General features: G+C 40.1%; 1 protein-coding gene across 1 annotated transcript in view; it reads right to left on the reverse strand.

The window, feature by feature from the left end:
* The window catches only part of MTHFD1L (methylenetetrahydrofolate dehydrogenase (NADP+ dependent) 1 like), a 137,680-nt gene that overhangs the window by 33,090 nt on the left and 80,246 nt on the right, over window positions 1–24,344 (reverse strand). Inside the window, exons 22-26 of the mRNA XM_088537067.1 lie at window positions 22,799–22,840; window positions 20,741–20,841; window positions 19,985–20,162; window positions 8,596–8,703; window positions 7,062–7,214 (exon numbers count right to left, since the gene is read on the reverse strand). Coding sequence (XP_088393193.1) covers window positions 7,062–7,214; window positions 8,596–8,703; window positions 19,985–20,162; window positions 20,741–20,841; window positions 22,799–22,840 — 582 coding nt within the window. The remainder of the gene's footprint in view (window positions 1–7,061; window positions 7,215–8,595; window positions 8,704–19,984; window positions 20,163–20,740; window positions 20,842–22,798; window positions 22,841–24,344) is intronic.

The following is a 24,344-nucleotide window of genomic DNA, read 5'->3' on the forward strand; positions in this document are numbered from 1 at the left end:
TTAATTAGCATACTATTCATCCTATATTTCACTATTAAATGAAGAAAGCAAGTTGCTAGGAACAGTATTAAGTTCAAAACATCATTCAACTTATTTATCCAGAACTCAATAAAACAGTTCAGTCACAGACTTGCAGCCTCCAGCTAGGTTCCTGCTATTAGTCTTAAATCACTTTTAGAGCTGCAGTAACAGTAAGTTGCCTAATTCAAAAACATATCTATCTACATCTGCTAGATAGTTTGTCTTAATAGGCAACCTTGAAGAATTTCAGCTATTTGATCCAAGCTTTAAAGTTAAAAAAAAAAACCCTGCTGCTAAGCAAGGAATCAATACTTTCTAAATGTGAAAATTACCATTGGAAAAATATATTATCTAGACGAATTTTGAAAGGCCAATGCTTTTTCCTCCCTGCCTTCCCTTTTTTACTTTTTTCTTTCCAGTGTGCATGTCATGGGCTCTGAAGAAGCAGAAAACTCGCATGTAGGCAGGAGATTCAAAAAAGGTAACTAGGGGCTTCTTTAGTGAACAGCTGAGTCTCCAACTCTCCAGTCTGAACCATGAGGCACTGTTTCAGAAGCAAGAGATTTACTTAAATCCAGAAGCCTGTCAGGCTGAACAAACAGAAAGTGAGTGCATGCAGCATTGCTCCACTTCACAGGGAGAAGAGCAGAAAACTGGATGCCCTGTAGAGCACCACTGCTGTTGTAAGGCGAAACCCCAGGGTGCCACCGATACCTCAGGGCAGCAGCCCAACCTGCCGGAACCCTCCGGCTCGGGGAGGCCAGGCCTAGCAGCATCAGCTTCTTTGTGCAGTGACATGTCCAAAACAAATGGCATCAGGACATCAGTCACAGGAGGACTGCATTTCCATTTTATACCACACTGCTAAGCATCGCTGCCAAAAAAAAAAAAAAAAAAAAAAAAGTCATGTATCAAACTAATGGTACTGATTCAAAACTTCTGCTGGTGTCTGTGCAAATGGCAATTGGTACTCTTAGCTGGTACTCCCTTCTCCATACCAAAAGCCTTGTGCAAATAAGCTAATGCATGCCATTGAAAGAACCCTGATGGCCGTGCAGAGTTTCAGTTTCCTGTTTTCCTTTGTGGCAGTTAAACTCTTTCTCATCTGGGACCATGGTGCATAAATCAGAGGCAAGGGAGTGAAACAGAGAGAAAACACATCCATGCTCGGGGCTCGTCTCATTAGCAGAGGCAGCATCCTAATGATTCCCAGGCACCTTGATGTCTGCGAGCAGAATGGGGCTTTCCTGGAGGTGCCCCTTGGTGGCACATGTGCTGCGGGTGATCCAAATTTTACTTACTTACATTACTGCCACTTGTGGCCCAAAACACTGTGTTCATTACGCACACTCCGCAGGTCTGACGAGGGCAAGCCGTTAATAACCACACTGAAGAAAACAGTTCCACAGCACAATGACTTAACCATGGTTCTAGCATCACTTAAACTTGTCCACACTGGCCAGGCACTACCCTTGATCAACGGACCTGTACTGCCCGAGCGGACGTACTTAAGAGCAACAGCTTGAACATAATCTTACATTTGTCTAGGTGTATTTAATTAAAAATCCTTGGAAAAAACAACTAAGGAAATTTCATTGGTACAAGTAAAATATAAGGCACATTGTTGTTGGTGGGCTTTTTTTTTCATTAAAATGTTTATTTTCAAATGTTTAGAGCAAAGTTTAAACTTTTGCATAATAATAATTTTTCTCTAATAAGATTTAAAACACGATAAGATAGGAAAATATATAATATGGGCACTCTGAACACAGGGAACTACGTTTATAATAGTCATCCTGGAATTGCTTGCAATAGAAGTTGCATAAGAAAATCCCGATTAATCTAAACATTAAATAGCTTACCAAACCACAGGCTATGTTTAATTCTGTAATATGTTGCCTGTGTAGATTGTACAGAATTTTTGAACTATCATTTAAATACACAATTTTCTATTTACTTTTCAAAGTTACACAGATGATATTAAATTTGTCAGGCCAGCTAAACTTTATTGTTTCTGTCTCCCATTTCAGATAATCCTTACTAATCAGCAAGGCATTTTCTACTCTCCTAGAACTACATCCATCAATTACTCCCATGACTTGTTCCTGGCCAGACTTTAGGCCATGTCATTGCTTCAACTCAAAATTTTGGAATTCTTTCAAGTCTCTTCTACCCTTGCGGCTTTTGCTTCAGTACCCTTTTCCAGTTCTCCATGTAGGTCCTGGATACATCCTTGAATCATTTCACAGATATCTCCTCCCACTGGCACAACTCTCAATTTAACTTCTTTTCCTTTCCAGGAATCTCCACCCTGTCAACGCTCCCATCTTCTATCCTCATTTTTTCACCACTAAAACCATGATCATCCTTAACTCTTAGCTCTCTCTTGCTCTACACACCTGGGGTGTTTCCAATGGCTGCCACATAGCCCTTTTCTTTACAAACCTTTCCCTCTTCTATTCAGCTAAATCCTATTTTTTGCCTTAGCTATGGCAATCCTCTCTGTATAATAGAGAAAATCCCATTCCCCTTCTCTCCAACAACTATTACACCTACTGTAACAAATAAAAAGGCAGCTCATCTAATACAGTATGGAATTTTATTTTCCTGTTAGCACTTTTCAGTTTGGAACTAGACAAGTGCTAAAACGTTTTTCCCACATGTGTTTAAATTCATAGCTTTTCTCTTCCCACCCTTGCTTCTCATTTCTGCTAATTTTTCTCCATTTGCTGTGGTTATCTCAACAGCAGGTGACAAAGTCTATGTGAAGTGAGTATTTCCACAATTGTTTGCTGGACAGTGCAGCAACATCAAAGAGAGTTACCACTTGCCACATCAACAGGGACTTTTTTGGACACAGGAGTAGTGAGAATGCCACCAAGCAAGGTAATACTTCTTTATAAAGAATATAAAATAGCACTGCAAGCTAGATGCTTTGCAAGCTAGGTATAAATCTCACCATCCTTCATGTCTCCAGAAAGCAGTTCCAAGTTACATGGATCCTCACAGGGAGCTGGTAATTCAGCAGGTAACAGCTGAGTAATTACCAGCTCGTTACTCCGCTGTCTCATAACAGCCTGCGAGCAGTGACAAGGTGACAATTTGGAGACAGTTCAGGCTCAAGCTCCGCTGGGAAATTGCCAATTCACTTCAGGTGGGCCTGGACACCCACTCATGCTCAAAACTCTCGCTCTCAAAACACACATCCTCTCAACCACCGCAAAGGAAGAAATTCATTTAACTGGGTACAGTATTTTCCTTCTCAAAGCACTCATGAAAGATTCCCCTTTACTATATTCAGGTAATACTTGAGCAGGACAGCCCTGGCTCTCACCTTTAAATGACCTGGGGCTTTAGCATTCACATAAACCATACTGGGTTATCCCAAGAATCCTTGCCCAGAGGATATAACCTCAGAACTAATTCCAGAGACTCTAGCTGTGTCCTCTCTGGGGAGCAGAAATAATACTCTTGTAACACTGATTGCTCTTCAGATGTGTCAATATTCAGTGAAGCTGACATCACTTTAAGGAGATTTTTGGAGGTGCTGTGGCTGCTAAGACTCAGTGTATTTTCACTTGGATTTTGCCTGTAATATTAATCCATTAAAACAGAAGTGCATCTCAGGAAGAAAATAGCAGGTATTTGAAAGTCTCACCGTGTTTTGAACATAGTTAAATTACTTGCAACAGTAATTTAGTAAAGTACCATTGCACAAGGACAAAGGAAGGCCAAGTTTTACTCCCAAGACCAGCCTGTGTTCTTATTCTGCCTGTCACACAAAAGAGGGCCACAGAAACGTGGCTCAGCAAACGTGAGAAAGCACTCAACTGCCATGGCATTTTGGGTGGGGGGGAAAACACACACATACTACAAAAATCTAATAATTCTCCACCCAAGCATTGCTAGTGAATGAGCTCACTGGCTTCCTCCACGTACTCCAGCAGCCTTCCTGCCATCACTCTGTCAAGCCAAGCAATGATGTCAACGTCCACCTGTGAGAGTGATGCAGGCCCCTGGGTCAGGGTCACAGAGCGCGCCGATAAAAGCCGGGCCAGTGTTAATTAAATGAACCTCTTGTTTCACTGCTGATTTCCTCTGATAAGGCTCGTGTCATTTTTCCTGGAAAGACTTCCCTGCTTTAAGGGAACCAGAGCCAACTATAATACAAAACAAATATTGCTCGGAGGATATGAAGACAGCATAACACATTAAATACTTAGTTTTAAAAAACGACTGCATATCAGTGCTGGGGTAAATACAACTCTCATTAACTTGCCTGTGCTAATGACAAGGTTAAACTACAAATGCTATTTACTGCAGATAGTTTATAATCTTTTGGCAGGTCTAATCTCTTTCATTTGAAATGTTCTTTAGACTGAGGTTATAGAGATAATTGAAACCGAATTCTAATAACTTGGTTTCTCCACTAAAGGAATTAGCAAAGATAAGTTTTTCAGATTAAAGTGAGAGGTGTTCATCCAGTAAAAAACATGCTTTGAGACTAGATTAGGAATTTAATTAACATCAGAATTACCAACTCAAGTTTAAGGAACATGTTGTCCCATATTCTGGCACCAGAAATTCTCAGCTGCAAGAAAGTTCTAAACAGTTTAGATATTAAGGGTCCTCACCCACTAATATGATCCAGCATATAATGAGAAGAGAGGAGAAAAATACATATTGCCATTTCCCCCTCCTTTACAACAAATCTAATCCACTGTTGTAATGGATGCTTTTCACCATATGCTGTACACGATTTTTGTTATCCCTCTACTCACAGGACCTTCTAGCCACCTAAAGCCTTCATACTTTTATACTTGGTTTGTTGTCACAGACATTTTCAAGTAGTTTTATTAATAAGAGAACTGCCATGGGCAAGCCCATGGTTTTTGAATGAACACTAAAAGTCTTTCTTGTATGGCTTAAAAAGTACCATTAGCCATAGGACCTAACTGCTGACAGGACAGCACAAATCTAGAGGTGACAAAATAGAAAAAACAAAATTCTACCAGATACATTTGTTTCCTAATGATTACAAACATAAATTCTGAAACAGTCAACAAAGTAGAGCTCTTGCTATAAATTTAATTCCAGAAAAAGAGAATAGTATAACAAGGATGTTAGGAATACATTCATTTTCATTCATTCAGTTTGGTCTTTAGAAACTATAATAGTTCCAAGGAGAGTTTTTTTTTTCTTTTGCTAGAAGAGAGGACCACTGGACACCATTATTTATTGTATATACAGCTAAATGTACTTGTCACGTCAGTTCTTCCAGTCCCACATTCCTGAGTGTTTGCAATATTTTCCAAACAATCATTCCCCAATGTCTGTCTATAAAGATTTTCAGCTCTTGGGTATCTTAGGTTTATACAATACCTTTTCCTACGAACTCTGCTAGAATATCTAATACTGGAAGTACATACGCTGCCCACCTAGTGCCTAATATGAGAAAAGCTCCTTGGCTATATTACCCCTCACTAAAAAGGTAGAACATGTTTTTTAAAACATCTCCTCCAATAGGAAACTCTCTCTAAAGAACCACATTTCTGTTTTTAGTTGGCAAACCAAACTGCAAGTTATTCCTTCACAGTTTTGTCAATACTGGTCCTAAGGACAGTTGTTGTGGATGGGTGAGGCTGACCTGCAGCTAGCTTGCGTTGAAGTGTGCAGAACATGACCCATTTTGAAAGCTCCATCCAAGAACATTTCACCCCAACATCGCTGCTTCACGGCTTTGAAGCAGTTGTGGCAGAAAGAAGACACTAGAATTTCTAATGATTTCCTTTCTTCCTGTCACCAGTAATTGGAAGTTTGGTCTTACACAATTTAAACAGTACGTATCACCTTATACCTGACTGAGGTTGGAGGTAACTACCTGCCCCTTGCTGTGCTGCACTTCTCCTGGATGCACACAGTGCGGCCACGCAGATGGAAAGCATATCCATAGTGTAGGGAGTCAGAGTGACACTGTTTCCTGAACTTCAGGAACTCTCCTGGTCAGAAAGTACTTCCTTCCTTGTTTCAAACACTTGATTGTTTCAGAGGGAATTCAAAACAATAGATTAGAAACTTTCAGCCTTTCCCAAGTGTACTGCTGCTCAAGGAAACTGGGCCATGCTCTGGGAAGATGAGATAACACGGGGAGAGTTCTCCTTTCCGGAAATGCAATAGCTTTTGCATCCCTTCCCTAGCACCATCCCATGAATCAGCTACATGTTAGTAATAATTCATGTTATGAGATGTCAGATATAGTTCAACTATTGTTTGAAATAAGATGTGCGTGGTTGGCAAAAAAAACGTAAGCTAAAGGCAGTACCTTCTCAGTTACTTTGATAAGGCTTGTCATGGAGGAAATATCAAGAACTTCCTAATTTGAGCCACTACTTTTAAGGAAAAGGTAGTAAAAAAGACCTTTTAGTACCTCATACTTTAAATCTCTAAAAAACGTACTGCTACTGTTGTAGTTAGAAACCTACGCTCTTCCCACAAGAGTTAATTTCACAGAATAAGCAGAGATGTTCATAAAAATGAAGAATGGATCAGGCTTATTATATTTCACAGAAAAGCAACCATTTTTATCATATCTTTTTTCCTAAAACAATTGCATTTACCTAAATACAATACAGAGTGCTTTACACTGATGGATGAAAGATATAGTATTTAACAGATAATCATGAAACTACAGTATTTTTTTAGGCTGCATTGAGTAATGAAAGGAAACAGACATGAAAATAGCATTTGCTACAGGATTAGGTCGCTTAAGTATTGTAGGATAAATATGAAACATTAGAAACAGTAACAATGGCCAAGAGTAACTCTCTCAGACCTGGTAGTCAAAACTCTTATGTATGATATTAAATGCTCCTAATCCCCTTTTACTATCAACATAGAGCTACAAGATTTGGCAAGAGAAAACACTGAAAAATGAGAACTCACCTGGTTCTACAGATTCTTTTGAGTGGCAGAAAGGAAATGTACTTCCCTGTCATGATCAAAGGGAGGGGAGTGATGAAGTTGGGATACTCTACACTCACCGTTCCTACCAAAGGGTAGATGAATCCAGCTCCAATGCTGGCCCGCACATCACTAATCGGCAGAATGAAACCGGTGGGAACGCCCTTCCTCTCAGGCTGATGGGAGAGGGATAGGTGAGTTTTTGCCATACAAATGGGAAGATTACCAAATCCCTGATAAAAGAGGGGAAAAAAAAAGTATTTTTAAGGTTACAAGATTACAGTAAAGACAGCATACCTTTCTGCTTTGTTATCAATATCTTCTATAGATCATAAAAGCGATATAACAATAATGAACCTGTTTCTTAACACAGGCACCTGCCACTCTCCTGTGAGATTCCTGGGCAAACAGGGATGCAATTCAACAATCTGGAAGGAGAGATCTGGTACCAGAAGGAATTGTCTCTGCAGCCCAGTGCTGAGGGCAACCCTTCAATGACATTCTGAAAATACTTCCAAATACAAACAATATTTAGACAAAGAATAGACTACTGCAACAAACTGAAGTTGGAAAACACAAAGAAATGGAATATTCTACTTCAAGTATACTAAATAAGTTTCTTTTCCATCCAGAAACCCAATATAATTCTCTGAACATTTGCATTTTAGAGAAGATGGCTATAATTCTGCCTGACCAAGTTGATGAAGTATACCTGAGAATTTTTCCTTAACATATGACCCATATTTTCTAACAGAAAGGCTCCAGTCATATTCATTAGCAGAAATTGCTCCTTTCACAGCATATACGCTCACCCCTCTGAATGGCTTCAGAACTGTAACATACCCCTTTCCCACATGCTTTAAGAACAGTGATCTACTTCATCTGTGATCTAAACCTTCTAGCACTTACCGCCCCTTGAAAAAGACATGAACAGAAGAGAAACAGAAGATTTTAAAAGTATGAAGACCTTTTATTATTAGAATACACAGTTGTGCATGAGACTTTTTGCATTTCCAAACATGCATGCATTTTTGGCAAGTACTTACGCTGAAACTGGGCACATTTGTTAGGAACTATCTATGTAGATTTGAAGCTACACATTTAAAGCAGTAAATGCTATTCTTCTTCTGGGTCTATCATCTCAATTTTATTTAGACATCCAAGACAGACATCCACTTTCTGGACATCTTTTGACACCTAAATATTGTTTCATAATTAGAAAAAAAGATGCGCAACTCCCTAGCAGCCTCAGCTGCAATTTAAAGTACACCAATACCTATAAGCCTTGAAGGAAAGAAATTTTGCCTGTTAATATTAAAAGGGAAAATTTTGTAGTTATCCACAATGAAAGAGCCTTTGCACAACTGAAATTTGTTTAGAGAGTAATAAAAAAGGGATTTTGCTCCAGGAGTTGTAGGTAAAATGCAAGCTAAACATTCAAAAGATATGTGGTGTTTTACAGAAGACAGCTTACAAAGTTAAACTCATTCTGTCTTATCTAATATAAAAACCCACCTGCCTTTTAGCAAAGCTGGGCTAAAAACTCCCCTCCAAACTGAGAACTTTATATAATCTAGGGTGTCCCAATGCTCACATTACCAGTGGTGCTCTTACCTGCTGGCTGTAACGATCCACTTGTGACTGTGCAGCAGGAGACAACTCTATATCCTGAGCTCCATACACCTTCTGAGCAATGATCCTTATTTTTTCAACAATAGGAAGCTGCAGATACATGGAAACAATGTAAATATGAACACTGGCAAAGAAAAAACTATGATCTTTTTACTCCCACAAGGGTATGAAATTGGTTCAGGAATAACAAATTCAGAGTCTATGAGCAAGGGTGAATGCTTTCCTAGTAATAATGCTTCCTCTACCAAGACATGTCAAGTAAGCATAAGATTTTGTGTCAGGCTTACATTTTTTGTATTTCTTATTATATTTGAGAAAAATCAAAGTTTAAAGTTGACTGTCTATTCATACTCTAGTAACAGAGAAATCACAAGGAAAACAATGGTCACGTCCCACACTTTCAAAGAACTAGAATGTAGGACAGTTACAAGCTACTAAGACTCAAGTAAAACCCTGCATTCACATAGGAAAATTCAAAATAAAATCTAAAGACATACCACAAGACACCTTTTGAAACAAGCTGACAATATGATCATTGCAGCATAACTGGTTGGAAAAACGTTACATCCCTGATTTCAGGTGCTATAACAGACACAAATCATTAAAACCTAATGACATTGGAGATAACACATCACAAGCACCCTGGGCTTAATTCTTAACTAAGCACTAAACTGTAAAGAATACTTAAATGGCATGGATAATGATCACAAGATGAAACTTCCTCTGCGTTCATTATTATGGTACCTTTATGTCCACCGCAGTTCTGAACACAGCATAAGAAATTCAAAACATCTCTGCCCCATCACCTTTTGGGTGCCGTTTACTTCCAGTTAAGAACTAACAGCAAGAGCAAAAGTTCCATTCCTAGGGAAGCTGTGGCTTACGTCTGTAAACCAGTATCAAAATCAACAACTTTCTGCTTAAATCTCGGTAAATTCATTGAGACGGAGATGCTCATTTAGATTCAGTTTGCATTTGCCTCGAAATATTTCAAACTAATTTGACAGTAACACGGTCTCTGCAAACCCCCTCCAGCAATGACAGTTCTAGTTTCCAAATAAAATCCAGCAGGGTTCTGGCTAGCATCAGAACAGACTCCTTTAATGAGAGCACTGGCATTCTGCTTCTCCTCAGGTTATGCTAAATATCCTGCATGACTGAGTCTGAGCTGGATATTGAACTTTTTTTTTTTTTAATTAGGATTTGAGATACTTATTTGTCCACCAAGCACCCCAAAAATGTTGTGACTTTAACTTGGGAAGAATCACCAGCTGGAGTAGCAGATAGGAGAGTGCAAACTGCTAACAGAAATGCTTTTGTGAGGCAGTCCCATGCCCCTGCAAGACAGGCACATCCTTTGGTGAGGTGGGTTGCATCATGTTATAGAAGAGTTTGAAGCCAGTAAACCTAACTTCTAAAATGTGACAAACACGCTCATTTTAACTGTGCACATAAACGGGCTCTTTCTCAGACATGCTTCTTTCCTCAAGCTTCAGGAGCAGGGGAAGGAACACACTAGACTGTGCTCAGCGTCCACCTGTCTCCCAGCATCTGGCGGGATTTTTTAGGGATTATCTATTTAGAATCACAGTGTAGCAGCATTTCAAGCATTTCATGGATACCTGTGTAAGCAGGTATCAAGTAATACAGCTGGGCAGCTTTGTTTTAACTTAGTTAAAATATTTTCCAAAGAAAAGTCACTGGTATCTTACATGAGAAACACAAATTCATTTCAGTTAAAAACAACTTGACCTTTTTTTATCACAGAGAAAAAGGTGGTAATTGAAGAGATTTTTACACATTTGTTACTGTAGAATTTAGAATGTTTGCAAGATACTTGCAGGAAAAAATCTAAGTTGTTTTTCTCTAGTGTTTAAGGGCAACTTTAGGTTTTCAGAATGTTTGCAAGATACTTGCAGGAAAAAATCTAAGTTGTTTTTCTCTAGTGTTTAAGGGCAACTTTAGGTTTACAGAATGTTTGCAAGATACTTGCAGGAAAAAATCTAAGTTGTTTTTCTCTAGTGTTTAAGGGCAACTTTAGGTTTTCAAGAATACTGCTAGTTATTCAACACTTCACTCTAGAAAGCTTCTCAATGATGGGAATAGGGATTCACCGTATGTATCAATGCTTTACAACGCCAACTCACAGGTAACAGTGCTTGGCTTAACGCAAAGAATAGAAAAAACAGGGTCAAGTTATCCAAAGTATCTAAATACTTAAAAGACTGTAAGATGGTTTTTTGCTCCATTTCATTTCAAACAGACATTTCTGGAAATCTTGCTAGCTACCTATTTGTACCTTGAACAGCATGGTCAAGCATCTGCCACTCAGAGTCACATCTCTGACACTTAGAAGCAATGATTCTGTCTTTTCTTATGTTTTCTGCCTGAGGGTGGTGCAGCCCCCATACAATATTTTCTACACTGACCTAGAATATTTCTGAACCATTTCTTCATTCCCACTGCCCAACCAAGTAATTCATCACCCTCCACTGTGCTGATGTGACCATTTGCTGGCCCTCGCTCTTGATGAAACACGTCTTGTCTAGATAATGTTTGTAGAGCTGCATTTTCACAAACACACGGTTTCACAGCACCTCCATTGTCTGGACAGTTACTGTGATAATGACATTTATAAAATATGTAGGCAATTAGAGCGTCAAAAACACTAAACAGTTAAGATCAGCAATAAAAGAGCTCTGCGCATTTCATTTAAGCAAGATTGTGAATGTTATGCAACTATGTAACTATTTATGTGGAGAACAGGTGATATACAATACAAATATTCAAACTGTAGTATAAATTTTGATATAAATTGACTTTACAATTAAGTATTAGGAATTATAGAAAATTCAGAGAACTCATTTCAAATTCTATCTTAGCTTCTTAGGCAAATGTGCCATGAAATACTGGGCACACTTATTACTTGTAAGTTTATACTGAATGTGACAAAGTGCTAGAGGGTCACACTGTATGAATATCTGCTGATGCCTAAGGCAGCTTTGGTGCTGCTCTGAGAAACAGCAGGTCTTCCTAGCTCTGCTAGAGACCAAGTGCATTTCAGAAATCTCACATGTTTGGAGCTACCAAAACCATATGTCACTTCTGAGGTAAGCAGAAATACAAACACTTGCTAAGGCTGCCTAGTACCCACACCATAAAAAGGATTATCTCCTCAGCTGAAGCAAAACAAGGGCTACAGCAAAGGTGTGCAGACTACTTTTGCAAAAACAGTATCTGTGCAGAGGTACATTTTATTATTTGATGGAGAACAATCAAACCAAGGAATCAGCACTGCTGAAGAGGACAGCCTGTCATTCTCAAGACTAAATTCATTAACCAAGGTGAAATCACACTGGTGTTGCCATTCAGTCTTGCCATACTACTGCTTCCTGATCAAGTCATAGTGTTAGGCAGCTGAGTGCTGTTTAGTGCACAGTATTCTTCCTTCTATATCCTAATAGAAGGACCTATTGATCCTTCTAGTATTATCAACAACATACTTTGCAGCAGAAGGTAATTAAATATCACTTTCATTTACGTTAGCCTTTCTCATTTCTTTCTTCATCTCTTCCTTTAGCTCTAAGAGCAGACAGCAGATTACCATTTTCTCCAGGTGCTGCTCACATTCACCCATGTGCCAATGGAATAGAGAGGGGAGCAACACCATCTGTCCAGCTATATATACCAGAGAAAGTGATCCAGGTTACAATATAACTCTGGAAAAAAGGGCTATTTTAACCCGGATCAGTACACAGATCTGTGTTAAAACCACCCAGTGATCTGCCCAAGCCACACAGAAGTGTTGCACTAATGTTATACAGGGTTATACTGGCACAAGGCAAAGCCTGTATAAAGGAATGGAACAGAGATCGCCAATGCTGCCATCACCGCAGAAAGAAAGGCTCAATCAGCTTAAAAAAGGCCACTGAGATGTATCTGCACAAGTTGGCTGGAGTTGCTGAAATCAGTCTTACTGCCTGAAGTCAGCATCTCATGAAATTACACCTTCCACACTTCAGTGAAATTACACTGAAGCCTTTTAATACTGACTTCAGCCCCGCTCTTTGTAATACCACAGGTTGGTTATTTATTGTTGCTAAACTACCTCTGTTTCAACAGAGATTCTTAAAACAGTTTAAAATTCAAGGCAGTTGCACTTTTCCTTTTTTAAAATTTTGCCCTTGCTGAAAACAATAATAAAGAATCACTGGTTGACTAAGTGAAACAGTATGTAGGCATCACTCATTGCTCTTCTTGGGAACGTTGCCAAATGAAAACATATGATGGGAGTATGGCTGAAGGTGCTGTGTGAGGTGACAAAGTGCAGCACTAAAGCAATTGCTGACTCTGCACATTCAGACTCTTACTTCTAGCTTTTCCCTTGGATAAAATAAAAACACACTTATTAAAGTATCTGTATATTGTGGTTCCAGGAGATCTGCAGCTAACAAAAGGATTCCCAAGTCTTTAGCAGTCTTCTTCCTTTGTTGGCACAGGACAAGATTTTTTTTTTCTAATTTGCTGAAAAGCAAATTCAGTCAAGTTAAACAGTTTGTGAATCAACACCTAAGCCTGGGGCCTTAGAGTTATTTCCCATTTCCCCACCTCTGAAAGCCCAGCTCATTCCATGGAAGGAATGAGAAAACAATAAAATAAACCATAAATTTGCAGCACTGTCATGAACCTAAATACACACACACAAAAAAAAGTAGAGATGAAATGGAATAAAGCAAGAAGGCCTGACAGTGTGAAGAAGAAAGTGTCAAGACCCCTCTGCAATGCGTTTGATGGCAGTGGGAGGGAAGCGAGGCTGGCACACCACTGGGGAATTTCTCTTTCATGTGGCTTCGCTGTGAGATGGCTCGCTAGCAACAGGGTGGGGGAAGTAGTTTAAAGACTCGCATGCCCTGGAGGGCGGCAGAGCCTGTGTTTCAAGATGAGAAATGATCTTCATCATTTATTAAGCAAAATTTCAGGAAGGGGCAGCATAGATAATTGTATTTTTTCCTACTGCAGCTTCAGGACCTTGCACTGGCTGCATTCATCACTGAACTTTGTGCTCTGCAGGAAATTTCAGAACAAAAGTCTCCTGCCTCCTAGCCAAAGGAGAGAGGTCTGTTGGGCCAACGTGACAGCAGAAACATGGTGCCTGGCTTCCAAAGCTTGGGTATCAGTGGAGGAAGAAAAATAAATCCTCCCCCCACTTCTCACCCATATTGAAATGAAAGAGATGACCAGCTTACAAAGAAGAGAAATGGTCTACATTAAGTCATTTTCCTTAAACTACCTTCCTCAAAACCAGTCCCATTATGAGCCTCTTTGCCCTGCCTTCCTTCTCCTCTCTCTTGCCCCAGGGAGCCATCTCCCTCACGATCTCTGCCCACTCCCCACCTCTCAGAGCTCCCTCTTGCTGTGCGAGGCTGGGGGCAGAAGCCTGAAGTGAGGTTAATGCATTGAGAACTGCAGCTGGCAGTTTCCTCCGGTTTGATGTTCCCCTTAGCCCTGAGTGACCTGATGGCTGAAACTGGGACCAGAAGAAATGAGCCAAGTGGCAGCAGGCACCATGCAGCCATAGCACATCAGAAGCAAGGGCAGGCAAAATCAGCAGCCAGGGTGCTCTGGATTTATGAGTTACTATCACACTCCCAGCAAGGGAAGAAAAGTTCCCATGCCAAAGCTGCTAACTGTGAGAAGTGTTACTCAGTCTCCCTGCCAATGGCTGGTCCCAAGCAGATAACGCTCTCCCTGGCTCTGCAGGTTAGCCAGGCAAAGCACTGCAGTTGACCAAATTACTTGTGTGACCAAATTTCCACCCAACTTGGAGATTTTCATTTGTTGTGATGCTACCTCAAGGCAGAGCACAGCAAAAACAGACATCATATGAAGAATCTGGATGACTGGAACAAGCTCTTCACCTCCTTCCTTCTGTGACCTTCACACTCTTTAATGTAGTTTCCCAATGCAGCATAAATCAGGTGGTTTGAAGCTCATCCATCACTCTATCAGTTCACCTTTTAAAGGGACAGTTGCTAAATCTCTTACTAACCATATCTTTTGATCCTGCCAGATCCCCTGCATTTACTCATGCCATACGCCTGCCTTTTGCCTCCTCTTTGCCTCCTGGAGCTTTGGCCCATGCAGCCCCAGCTGCTTCGCAGGAAGAAGCAATGTTTCTCACAAATAACTGGGGCCTGCCTTCATTCAGATGGTTGAAGAGGGCTGTGGCAGTCATGAAAGAGTTCAGCACAAGAGCAGAGATGAGATCCTAAATGTTTCCTTTCTAAAAGCACAGACATTTCACCGTGTTGGATAGTAAAAGAAGATAGGTTACTCCCCAGGCATGCCCTAAGGGGGAACACAGCCTCTTTGCTTCTTCCCCCTCCCCAGGAACAAGCACTGGAGCCAGGGAAATTTGGGAAAGGGATGCGTATGTTTCCATATCCTATCCTCCCCCCAGTTATCTAAACTTGCTTTTAATAGGTCGGTCAACTTACTTTGAGTAATAGCTTTCTGCTGTAACTTCAAGACACATACTTCAAGAAAAGTGAACCTAGAAAGGAAGTCTACACTGATAAGAGAGCTGATATTTTGATATTTTCCATATGTAGCAAGAATATATATCTAAAAAAAATAAAGTGCAGATTGCTTCATATAGAGTTCAGGAGGCCTTTACAAAAACCCATCCTTCCAAAAACTAAAGGGAAATACTCATTAAGTGATTCAACAATAAAATAGGAGGGGTTTCATGTGCAGCATGGACAAAATTCCACATCCCTGCACTAAAATACTTATTCCTACTACTGCTAATAATCTTCTAAACTATGCTATAACCTCCAGAGCCTATAATATAAAAAAACCCAGTCTTGCTCCTGACTGCCCTTCCCACCTTGCCAGGTTCCCAAGCCTCATGCCTAATGCTGCAAGCATTACTATCTACTCATGTCCTTTTCTTGCACTTTTAAAACAATGCTGGAATTATTTGTCAAAGGTCACTTCTTGTACTTTACCCATGAAAGGATATTGTCCTTTCATACACACGCACCCCCAAAATCATATATGTAGCTATTCTTCATAAAAGAAACTGTTTGAAAACACGCTTGAAACTTACCCTGTTCCCATCTCAGCTATTGAAAAATATTTGCATCTAATGCTGCTTGTCAAATGAACCTTTGCTAGAATCAAAAGATAGTAAAATAAAATGTTACAAGCATCAGCTGCTAGGATAAAAAACTTGCCTGCTTACAGGAGTAAATTATGAGAACCTCAAGGGAAGCCAAAAGTGCAACTGCGCAACAGAGTGCACCGTGCCATAGAGAGACAGTTGAGGGAGCTTAAACAGACCCACTGAGATGCCTTAAGGAATATAAAGCCATTCACACAGCCTCCTAGTTAGGCTAGCATGCTCTGATATTCATCAGGACCACCTAGTTCAGTCCTGAGTCCTGCTACAACTGTGCTCGTGCAGTATCCAGATTTGCTTGATCAGCGCATGCATGGGTATCTAAGGCCAGCACAGTACAAATGCTTAAACAAACCCCAAAATAAAATCGTGATGCGCAGCTTTTTACCAATTATTTGACAGATCCGTCCATGTAGAAAAGACTATTTCTTGTTCTTCTCACATTACATACATTTGTAAACACCTTTCAAAGAGCTCTTTGTTTCCCAAGATATAGGCACATGGAAAGTATGTAAGCATTGTAGAGAGTAAGAGAGTAAAACCTGATGAAGCTTTCCAGACTGAGCAAAAATAACATACCTATAGAGAGATGGATTAAGGAAAACTAGAGTAAGCTTAGAAAGAGACATGAATGAAGTGGCAGTTGTCTTCTGTAGACTATTCCCCCCTTCAACCTTTCAAAGAGGAGAAGAAAAAAGAAAAACCAGCACATCTCATCAAGTCTGAGGAAACCGGAACTTAAAAGTATTCAAGCAATCAGACAAACGTGGAAATCTCTGGAAAGATGAGGAATGGCACTACATCATTTCACTCGTGTCCCCTTTAGGCAGATTGACATGGGGAAAACATGTGTTTGCATCTCATTTTATTGCCTCTTCTCTTGCTTTAATTTTATATCACAGTTACTTCTTGGAGTAGTAGGCTTCATTCTTCTAAACTGCCACACCAAAACATCCCCATTACACCCGCAATGCCTGGGCGGACTCACTGGAAAAGACTGCATTTTTCATGTCTCTATGAGCATAGTGACCAAAGAACCCACCATACTTTCCAAGTGACAGCACTGCTATTTCACTCTCCGATCTCCAGTTGCTTCAGCCCCATATCGGCAAAGTAAGAACGAAATGGAAGCTTTAAGTGTACATTTTACTGTTTTTGTTGGCATAAGTTAACATTTTTACAATTTTTTAAAATGTTTTTATAAAAACCCTTCAATATATTTTTGAGGTGAGTAATATTTGTGTTATGTTACAGGATATTAAGGTAATGTAACCATATCACTCATTCCCACTGTGCTAAGATCATGCTGCTTATGCAGTACAGCTCAGGAAGATGTACTTGGGAAAGGCATTAAAGCAGAAATCAAGTCTCATTTTGTTCCTCCACAGAGGCATTGTAAACCCCCTACCAATCCCTTCTATTCATTCCTTGTGCAAGACTGCTAATTATACCAAGTACAGTAACATCAGAGCCTAAGTACGGGATTTATCGAGCTTTAATATGCTATCTCTGTAATGCAAATATCCTATGGGGATGATTACTAAAGTCATTTCTGAGAGAAACTTTTTTTTTTTTTTCATTTTATTATGCAAAAAGCATAAAATGATACTCTCAGTTTCCAGGGCATCTCATTAGAGCAGCTCAGAAAATTAGATACATTGCTCATTGTTTGGCTGTAAAAACGCTACATGGGCAAAAAGCCCTGGAAAGATGCCACAGCACTGTTACTCCCAAGGTATTTCCATCTATTCTGTGAAGGCAATGTTTAATACTATCAGGACTTGGTTGAATTACTGTCATTTGGAAAAATGGTGGAAAAAGTGGAAAAAAGGAATAAAACGGGAGCAATGGAAATGAGGAATGTCTCAGCAAGGAGACGGAGAGTGAGAGACAACAGTTGGGCTTATCTACCTCAGGCTGAACTTTTATCTGGCGAGAATAATCAAAACAAGCACTTCCATCCATGTAAAAGAATGAAGACAGGGTTTCTGCTGTTAAAAAAAAAAAAATCTTTCTAAAAAATTTTCTAAAAAAAGTAGTACTGTCAACTTAAGTAGTTAATTTAGTAGTACTGTCAACTGAGGCACAGAATCTGAAATTAGGCCAAGGCTTCCTTGTTGCCAGAAAAGTCTATTTCACTACCCAAATTTTAACCCATCAAGATTTGTATACTCTGAAAGGCCTTGGGAAATCAATTGTATGGCCTTGGCAATACGTTCCTCTAAATGTCCTGCCTGCACAGCGATATTTCACCCCTGATTTCAGATGCCTTTTCTGCAAGCTGCTCTTCTGAATAGGCTCTCCTTGTTGTGATGTTACCTTGCAGACAACTGCAATGACAAAGCTTCTTAAACTTGGGGGAAAAAAGTCACCATCCTTGGCAGAGTGGGGATTAAAACTTGGTACTAATCCACCCTTTGTTAGAATATCTATTTCGCCCTCGTGGCCAAGAAGGCCAGTAGGATCCTGGGGTGCATTAAGAGCAGCGTCTCCAGCAGGTCGAGGGAGGTGATCCTGCCTCTCTAGTCAGCCCTGGTGAGGCCACATCTGGAGTATTGTGTCCAGTTCTGGACTCCACAGTACAAGAGGGATGTGGAGCTGCTGGAGAGAGTCCAGCGCAGGGCTACAAGGATGATCAGGGGCCTGGAACATCTGCCCTGTGTGGAAAGGCTGAGGGAGCTGGGCCTGTTCAGCCTGAAGAAGGGAAGGCTGAGAGGGGATCTAATCAGTGTCTATAAGTACCTCAAGGGAGGCAGTGAGGAGGATGGTGCTGGCCTCTTTTCACTGGTGGCCACCGACAGAACTGGAAGAAATTGCCACAAACTGAAGCACCAAAAGTTCCACAGGAACTTAAGGAAAAATTTCTTAACTGTGAGGGTGACAGAGCACTGGAACAGGCTGCCCAGAGAGGTGGTGGAGTCTCCTTCTCTGGAGATCTTCAAAACCCGCTTGGATGCAGTCCTGTGCCACGTGCTCTAGGTGACCCTGCATGTGCAGGGGGGTTGGACTAGATGATCTTTAGAGGTCCCTTCCAACCTTAAGCATTCTATGATTCCGATATCTGGCTAGCAGCTAAAGAAAGTGACCATAAAGACCAGGCAGGGATCAGAGGAATGATGTGAGGTGGAGAAACCCACACAGCCCAGTCAGTGAAAATCAGAGCGCACTGAGTTGGCTCCTTCTGGAGACCATTCAAGGCAAAGGATGAGGCCACTCTCTGTGCTGTGAAACCCAGCAAGATGAGTTAACTCTTTCCTTAGAAAGCTTTGCAAAGTGTATAGGAATATAGGACTCATTATGAGATGCAGCAGGAAGAGTATTTTGTGTGTATGTAAAACTTATGGGAAGTTTTTAAGGTGATTGTGAGAACAAGCAAGACTTACTAGGCAGTATTTAGAGGAAGGACCAAAGGTAGGGAAAGGAAAGGATCAGGGTGGCTTGGTGGGGAAAATGAACAGGAACAACAGAGCAAACGATAAGAAAGGGCTGATCAAGTAAAGTGCACAGGTTGTCCTCTATGTTCACCATCCCTGATTTCTGAGCATCTTCTGTGTGGGTACACTCCCTGCTCTGCGTGTGTGTGTGTGACCACTAGCAAACTCCAAGCCAGGCTAGCTGGTGAAAAGGAGACCTCAGTGAAAAGGAGTTCTCAGTGACACTGAGAACTGCAGGGGTTTCTTGGCCCAGGTGCCAGCAGACAGAGCAGGGCAGGGGCTGCTCCTGGCACAGACTGAGGGTCTGTGGCCAGTGGCTGGAGGGACCCATGTGTTGCCTGTGTGCATTACACTAGCAGACCTCAGTGCTGATCAGGAGGAGGGGAGGGACAGGATGAGGCCAATGTGCCCCATTAAATGCATTTGCATTTTAGGTGATTATCAGGACAAACTTCTCGATTGTGAGATCTTCAGAGAACGCCCTCTCAAAAATTTGTGGATGCTCCCCCATAGATATACTTTTATGTTAAGCAAGAAAGCATCTGAAACATGATTCAGTGAAGTATCTGGCACTCTCAGCAAGTATTCTACACTACTGATTAGATAAATCATAGAGACCGTGCTTTGTCTTCAACTTTTGTGATTTAAGGCCAAACCAAATCCCTTTTTCCAAGGGGCTGTTGTTGTAACATTCTTCTTGTTTTAAATCCAACACTGATGCAGCATGCATTCATTTAAAAAAGAAAAATCTTACCTCCAAGTTATATAGATATTTGAAACTGTTTTTCTGACCAGCTGCCTTTTCCACAGCTTGAGCTAATTTCACTGCTCCTCTGCCACCAGTTGACCAATGATTGCAGGGTACAGCATCAAATGCTCCGGATCGCTTTGCAATCTCGCAGACCAAATCAACCTCAGCAGGAGAGTCGGTTCTGCCAACCAAACAACTCTGTCATAATTTTATTTAATTAGCTCTCTTTTATAACCTTATATGCTGAACCTTATTCTATATGCGCATTTGCAGAGCAAGTAGATTTAGAAATTGTTACATATACATAGCACATTGATACTCAGCACAAATATTTATGACTTTCATAATTTTATAATTTTTATAACTAACAAACATGGTACTTCCATAACATTATATATCTTCTCTGTTATTAAGACCTTAAGAAGCAGTGAAAGATTTAGACATCTTTATATTCATGATGAACAACAGAAACTCTTTAATAGTTCTTTTCTTCATGCCAAAGCCACTTAAAAAAAATAAGAAAAGACAAAGTTTGAAGTGTAACATTAAATAATAGCTTTCTGAATACAGTAGTATATTCAGGTCTTAATTTAAATTTAAACAATCTAAAGTCACACCATATTGATTCAAATTCCTCTGTCCCCTCTGATCAGTTTTATACATATAAATAGGAGACAAAGCAGTAATTTGGGTAGCACATCTATGCCTCCTGCTTGAACTGTGGATTTACTCTTGCAAGTAATGGAAGAATGGGCTTACTTGAAGACATTTAGAGCAACCACAACAGGAACTCCAAACAGTTGAGCAATTTGAATCTGTTTCTGTAGATTACAGCAGCCATCAGCTACCAGCTGGAGGTTCTGTGCAATTAAACAAAAATGAATGGAAATAGTAAGATGCATCAGCTCTTATGCAGCCAAAGAATCTTCTATAAAGTAAACTGAACATAAACAGGACTGATCCTGACAGTTATAGGCAAGTAAAATATTTCCAGACAAAACATTTTTGTGCTTATTCTATTACTTTAATTAATAAGCAACAGACGTATTTAAGTGACTAAGCAGTGCGCAAAACTTGCACGTGAGCAGACTGCCAGACTAATCACTTCTGCGACACGACAAGACAGTTCAGCTGATGATCATCCACCGGTAAATACAAAGGATGCCAAAAACAGGCTATGGGATGTTTTGCCAAAAAACAGTCAGCCTTGTTGCCTGCTGCCCTATTTCTCCTGCTCTGACCACCAGATGCCCCAAAGAAGATATCTGTGCGACAGAGATGTGTTGCCAAAGGCAGTCACTACCAGATGAATGGTAGATCATTATTTCTCCTTAGCCACTCTGGTCACCTTGTTGTGATCACCCCCTCATCCTACTTCTCAGCAGAGCGGTCAGTCAAGAAGCAGAGCAGTCCCCTCACCTTCCTTCCAGGCTCCTGCACAGGAAGAGCCTTCGTGCAACATCACACGCTGTAGACAGCTCCAACTGAAGGTCTGCTGAGCCACAAATGCTCGTACATATCTCATCACGTCAGTACGACTGAGGCCACAGAGACTGAGCTTTTAAGACTTACACACTTGGGAGGTTTTAAAACCTTGAGAATATCACACAATGCAAACACTTGCTGAGGGCAGGGGTACATAAATATGTACACATCTGTAAACCCGCCACTCAGAACTGCCTTTGAATTTCTCAAGGTACTACTAACTTTGGTATTGCTGGTTTTGAGCTTTCCATTGCCCATGGAAAACACAGCAATTTTCCTGTAACAGCACAGGAGGAGTGACACACAATAAAGGCACAATACCTTTACTGCACCCTTTCCATCTAAACCCCCTGAAACTATGTTAACTTCAACATCCTTATTATATGCACAAGATATTAAAGACACAAATAACTGTGCAAATATATTGGAGTCTCCTTCCACAATTAATGTCCATTTCTGTCTTTCTTGCAAACCTTACAAAAAAATTACAGTAGAGGGTTGGGGCTTGGCATACAGGTATGTTCAATGCACAGCCTAGTGTATGTATATTCCATCCCATTAGTAGATTTTGTTATTTGCTCTTTCACCTTACACTGTATAGTCCTTGTCTCTACTGCAATAAAACACACATTCCTAGGCTGACAAACCAAGGAACTTAAATGGTTAATTAGAGGTGTATTCAATTTGAAGGTGATCAGGTTGCAAAACTGTCAGAAACTGGAGTGGACGGCAGCAGTTAAAGCACAAGCAGCTAGTTAAACTACCAGATTTTGTCTATAACGCAGACATGGAAAACTTAAAAGAATCCAGTCTTGTTTGAAGTGTGACATCCAATGCCAGACAAGAAGCACAAACAGATTAAACCTGCTGCTTAATGAACAGGTTAAGCTCTCATTAATTTCAGGGAGTGTCATTCCTTCCCGCAGCCATCTCAGATGCCAATTTTGACCTCTGTACTGCTCTGCCCTGGTACCATGAATGCCAGAAATGCTTTTGAGAGGCCGTGTGATGGACTGGAACGAAGAGATGACCTGTTGGAAAGCTCAGTGGCCCTGGAAAATTTGCTGAAAAAGATATATTTTCAGTTGATTCAGTTCTTCAGTCCAATCTACCATCCAGTCAGAGCCACAGGAGCTATGACACCAAGTGGCTGGGGAAAGGCCCCGGTTAAGGGGCTGTGCCGAATGCCGCATTAGAGCCTGCTATTGTCACCCCTGAGGCCACACACCATCTGCGCAGTGGAATGAGAAGTTGTTATGCTCCACACACCGTATTACTTTGTCCCTTTTAAACAAACACTTTTCCCTAAATTTTTATAATAGTTCTGCTTACCTCTTCTGTGTATTCTTTCTTAAGAGGGGCACCAGCAGTCACCTGGAATAATAAGTAGCCATAATTACCTCAGAATTAAAAGCACATGCTATAGTCTATGTGGTGAGAAGGGCACTCTGCTTACTTTCTACTTTCTGTTAGCCAGAGCACAGAAAATCATAGCTTGACCAACTTCAGTTTTATTACAAATTAGATTAGAAATTTGTGATTATATTGCAAATACAGCTATACAATCATATTTATACAGTACAGATACATTTACATTGGCAAATATATTATGAATTTTAATTACATTACAGAATTTTTTAATCTTACCACAAATTATGTACAAGGTGAATACTAATATTTCCATTTTCTCTGGGCAACAAATACAGGCAGTGACTCAGAAGCTAGTAGTAGAAAGTTTTCTTTTTTTGTTTTTTGTTTTTTAAAGAGTAAAATGACTCTGTAAGACCAAGAAACAAAAACACTACACCATTTTTGTATTTCTTAAAAAAATTACTGTATTTGAAATCCAGTCTGGCTATTTTAGTAACATGAATGTGTTACTGCCATCCAAACACAACTGCAGAAGATTAAGCTGATTTTTTTCTCTATCTTGGATACTAACTTAAATTATATTTGCTGAATCTTAGTTTAGTTACAGTAGTGTGAGAATCAAAAAACAACCATTTTAGATGATAAGGAGGCTGAGCAAACCAGACTTAGAATAAAACTGCAGTATATTCAGAACATTTCCACACACATTTGACATAGGTCACTCTTCAGGGCATATCCACATGCTTGAAGAGACTGCCTACAAATACTTAGTTCAGGACAAGTTCAAGTCAGGGAAGGAACAGAGATGGTACAATGTTATTTAAGCAATCTGTTCTCTGTTACTAGTTTGTGTATTTTGGCATTATGTGGAAAAAAAAAACAGACAAAAAAAGTTGAAAGGAAAGGAAAGCTTGCAGAGTGGGAAAGGATGGAGTTGTAAACTGGACTTCTTTGGACAAGTTAACTAAATTTGACAAATATAAAACCTAGATTATTTGAAATGAACAAAGTGATTTGTATGTAAAAGTTTCCTATAAGATAATTTCAGTCTTTAGAAGGTAAGCTTTAATGCAGTTTCTCATTAAAAAAGACATATATGCTTTTGTTGTTAACTGATCTACCCTTAATACAATACAGGATGTAACTAGTAAACCATTTTAAACCATACAGGACACCACTGGGTGTCCTGTAATTCCTTGAGGGACTGCATGCCATGAATTCACCTTTCTGGAAAGCACAATGATGAAAAAACACAAAGTATCACCTGGGTACTACAATGATTTTCCAAGGACCAAATAATGTTGGTCTTGGTCACTTTTGTAGATAACCCTCCCACAGTTGGAGTATCTGGTACTCCACATGCCTGTGATGCATCGTGGGCCAAGGTAAAACTTTATCCTTCTAAAGACTGATCAGATAGACAGATAGCTATGAAGAAACATGCAAGTCCTGTTTTTGCAAGACTCACTGGTAACACACATGACAATAAACAAGCCTTGAAAATGTA

This window comes from Tinamus guttatus, unplaced genomic scaffold (genome assembly GCF_059628265.1).
Source record: "Tinamus guttatus ecotype Peru unplaced genomic scaffold, ASM5962826v1 Tinamus_guttatus_pri_ptg000716l, whole genome shotgun sequence".
In the NCBI taxonomy this organism is placed as follows: Eukaryota; Metazoa; Chordata; class Aves; order Tinamiformes; family Tinamidae; genus Tinamus; species Tinamus guttatus.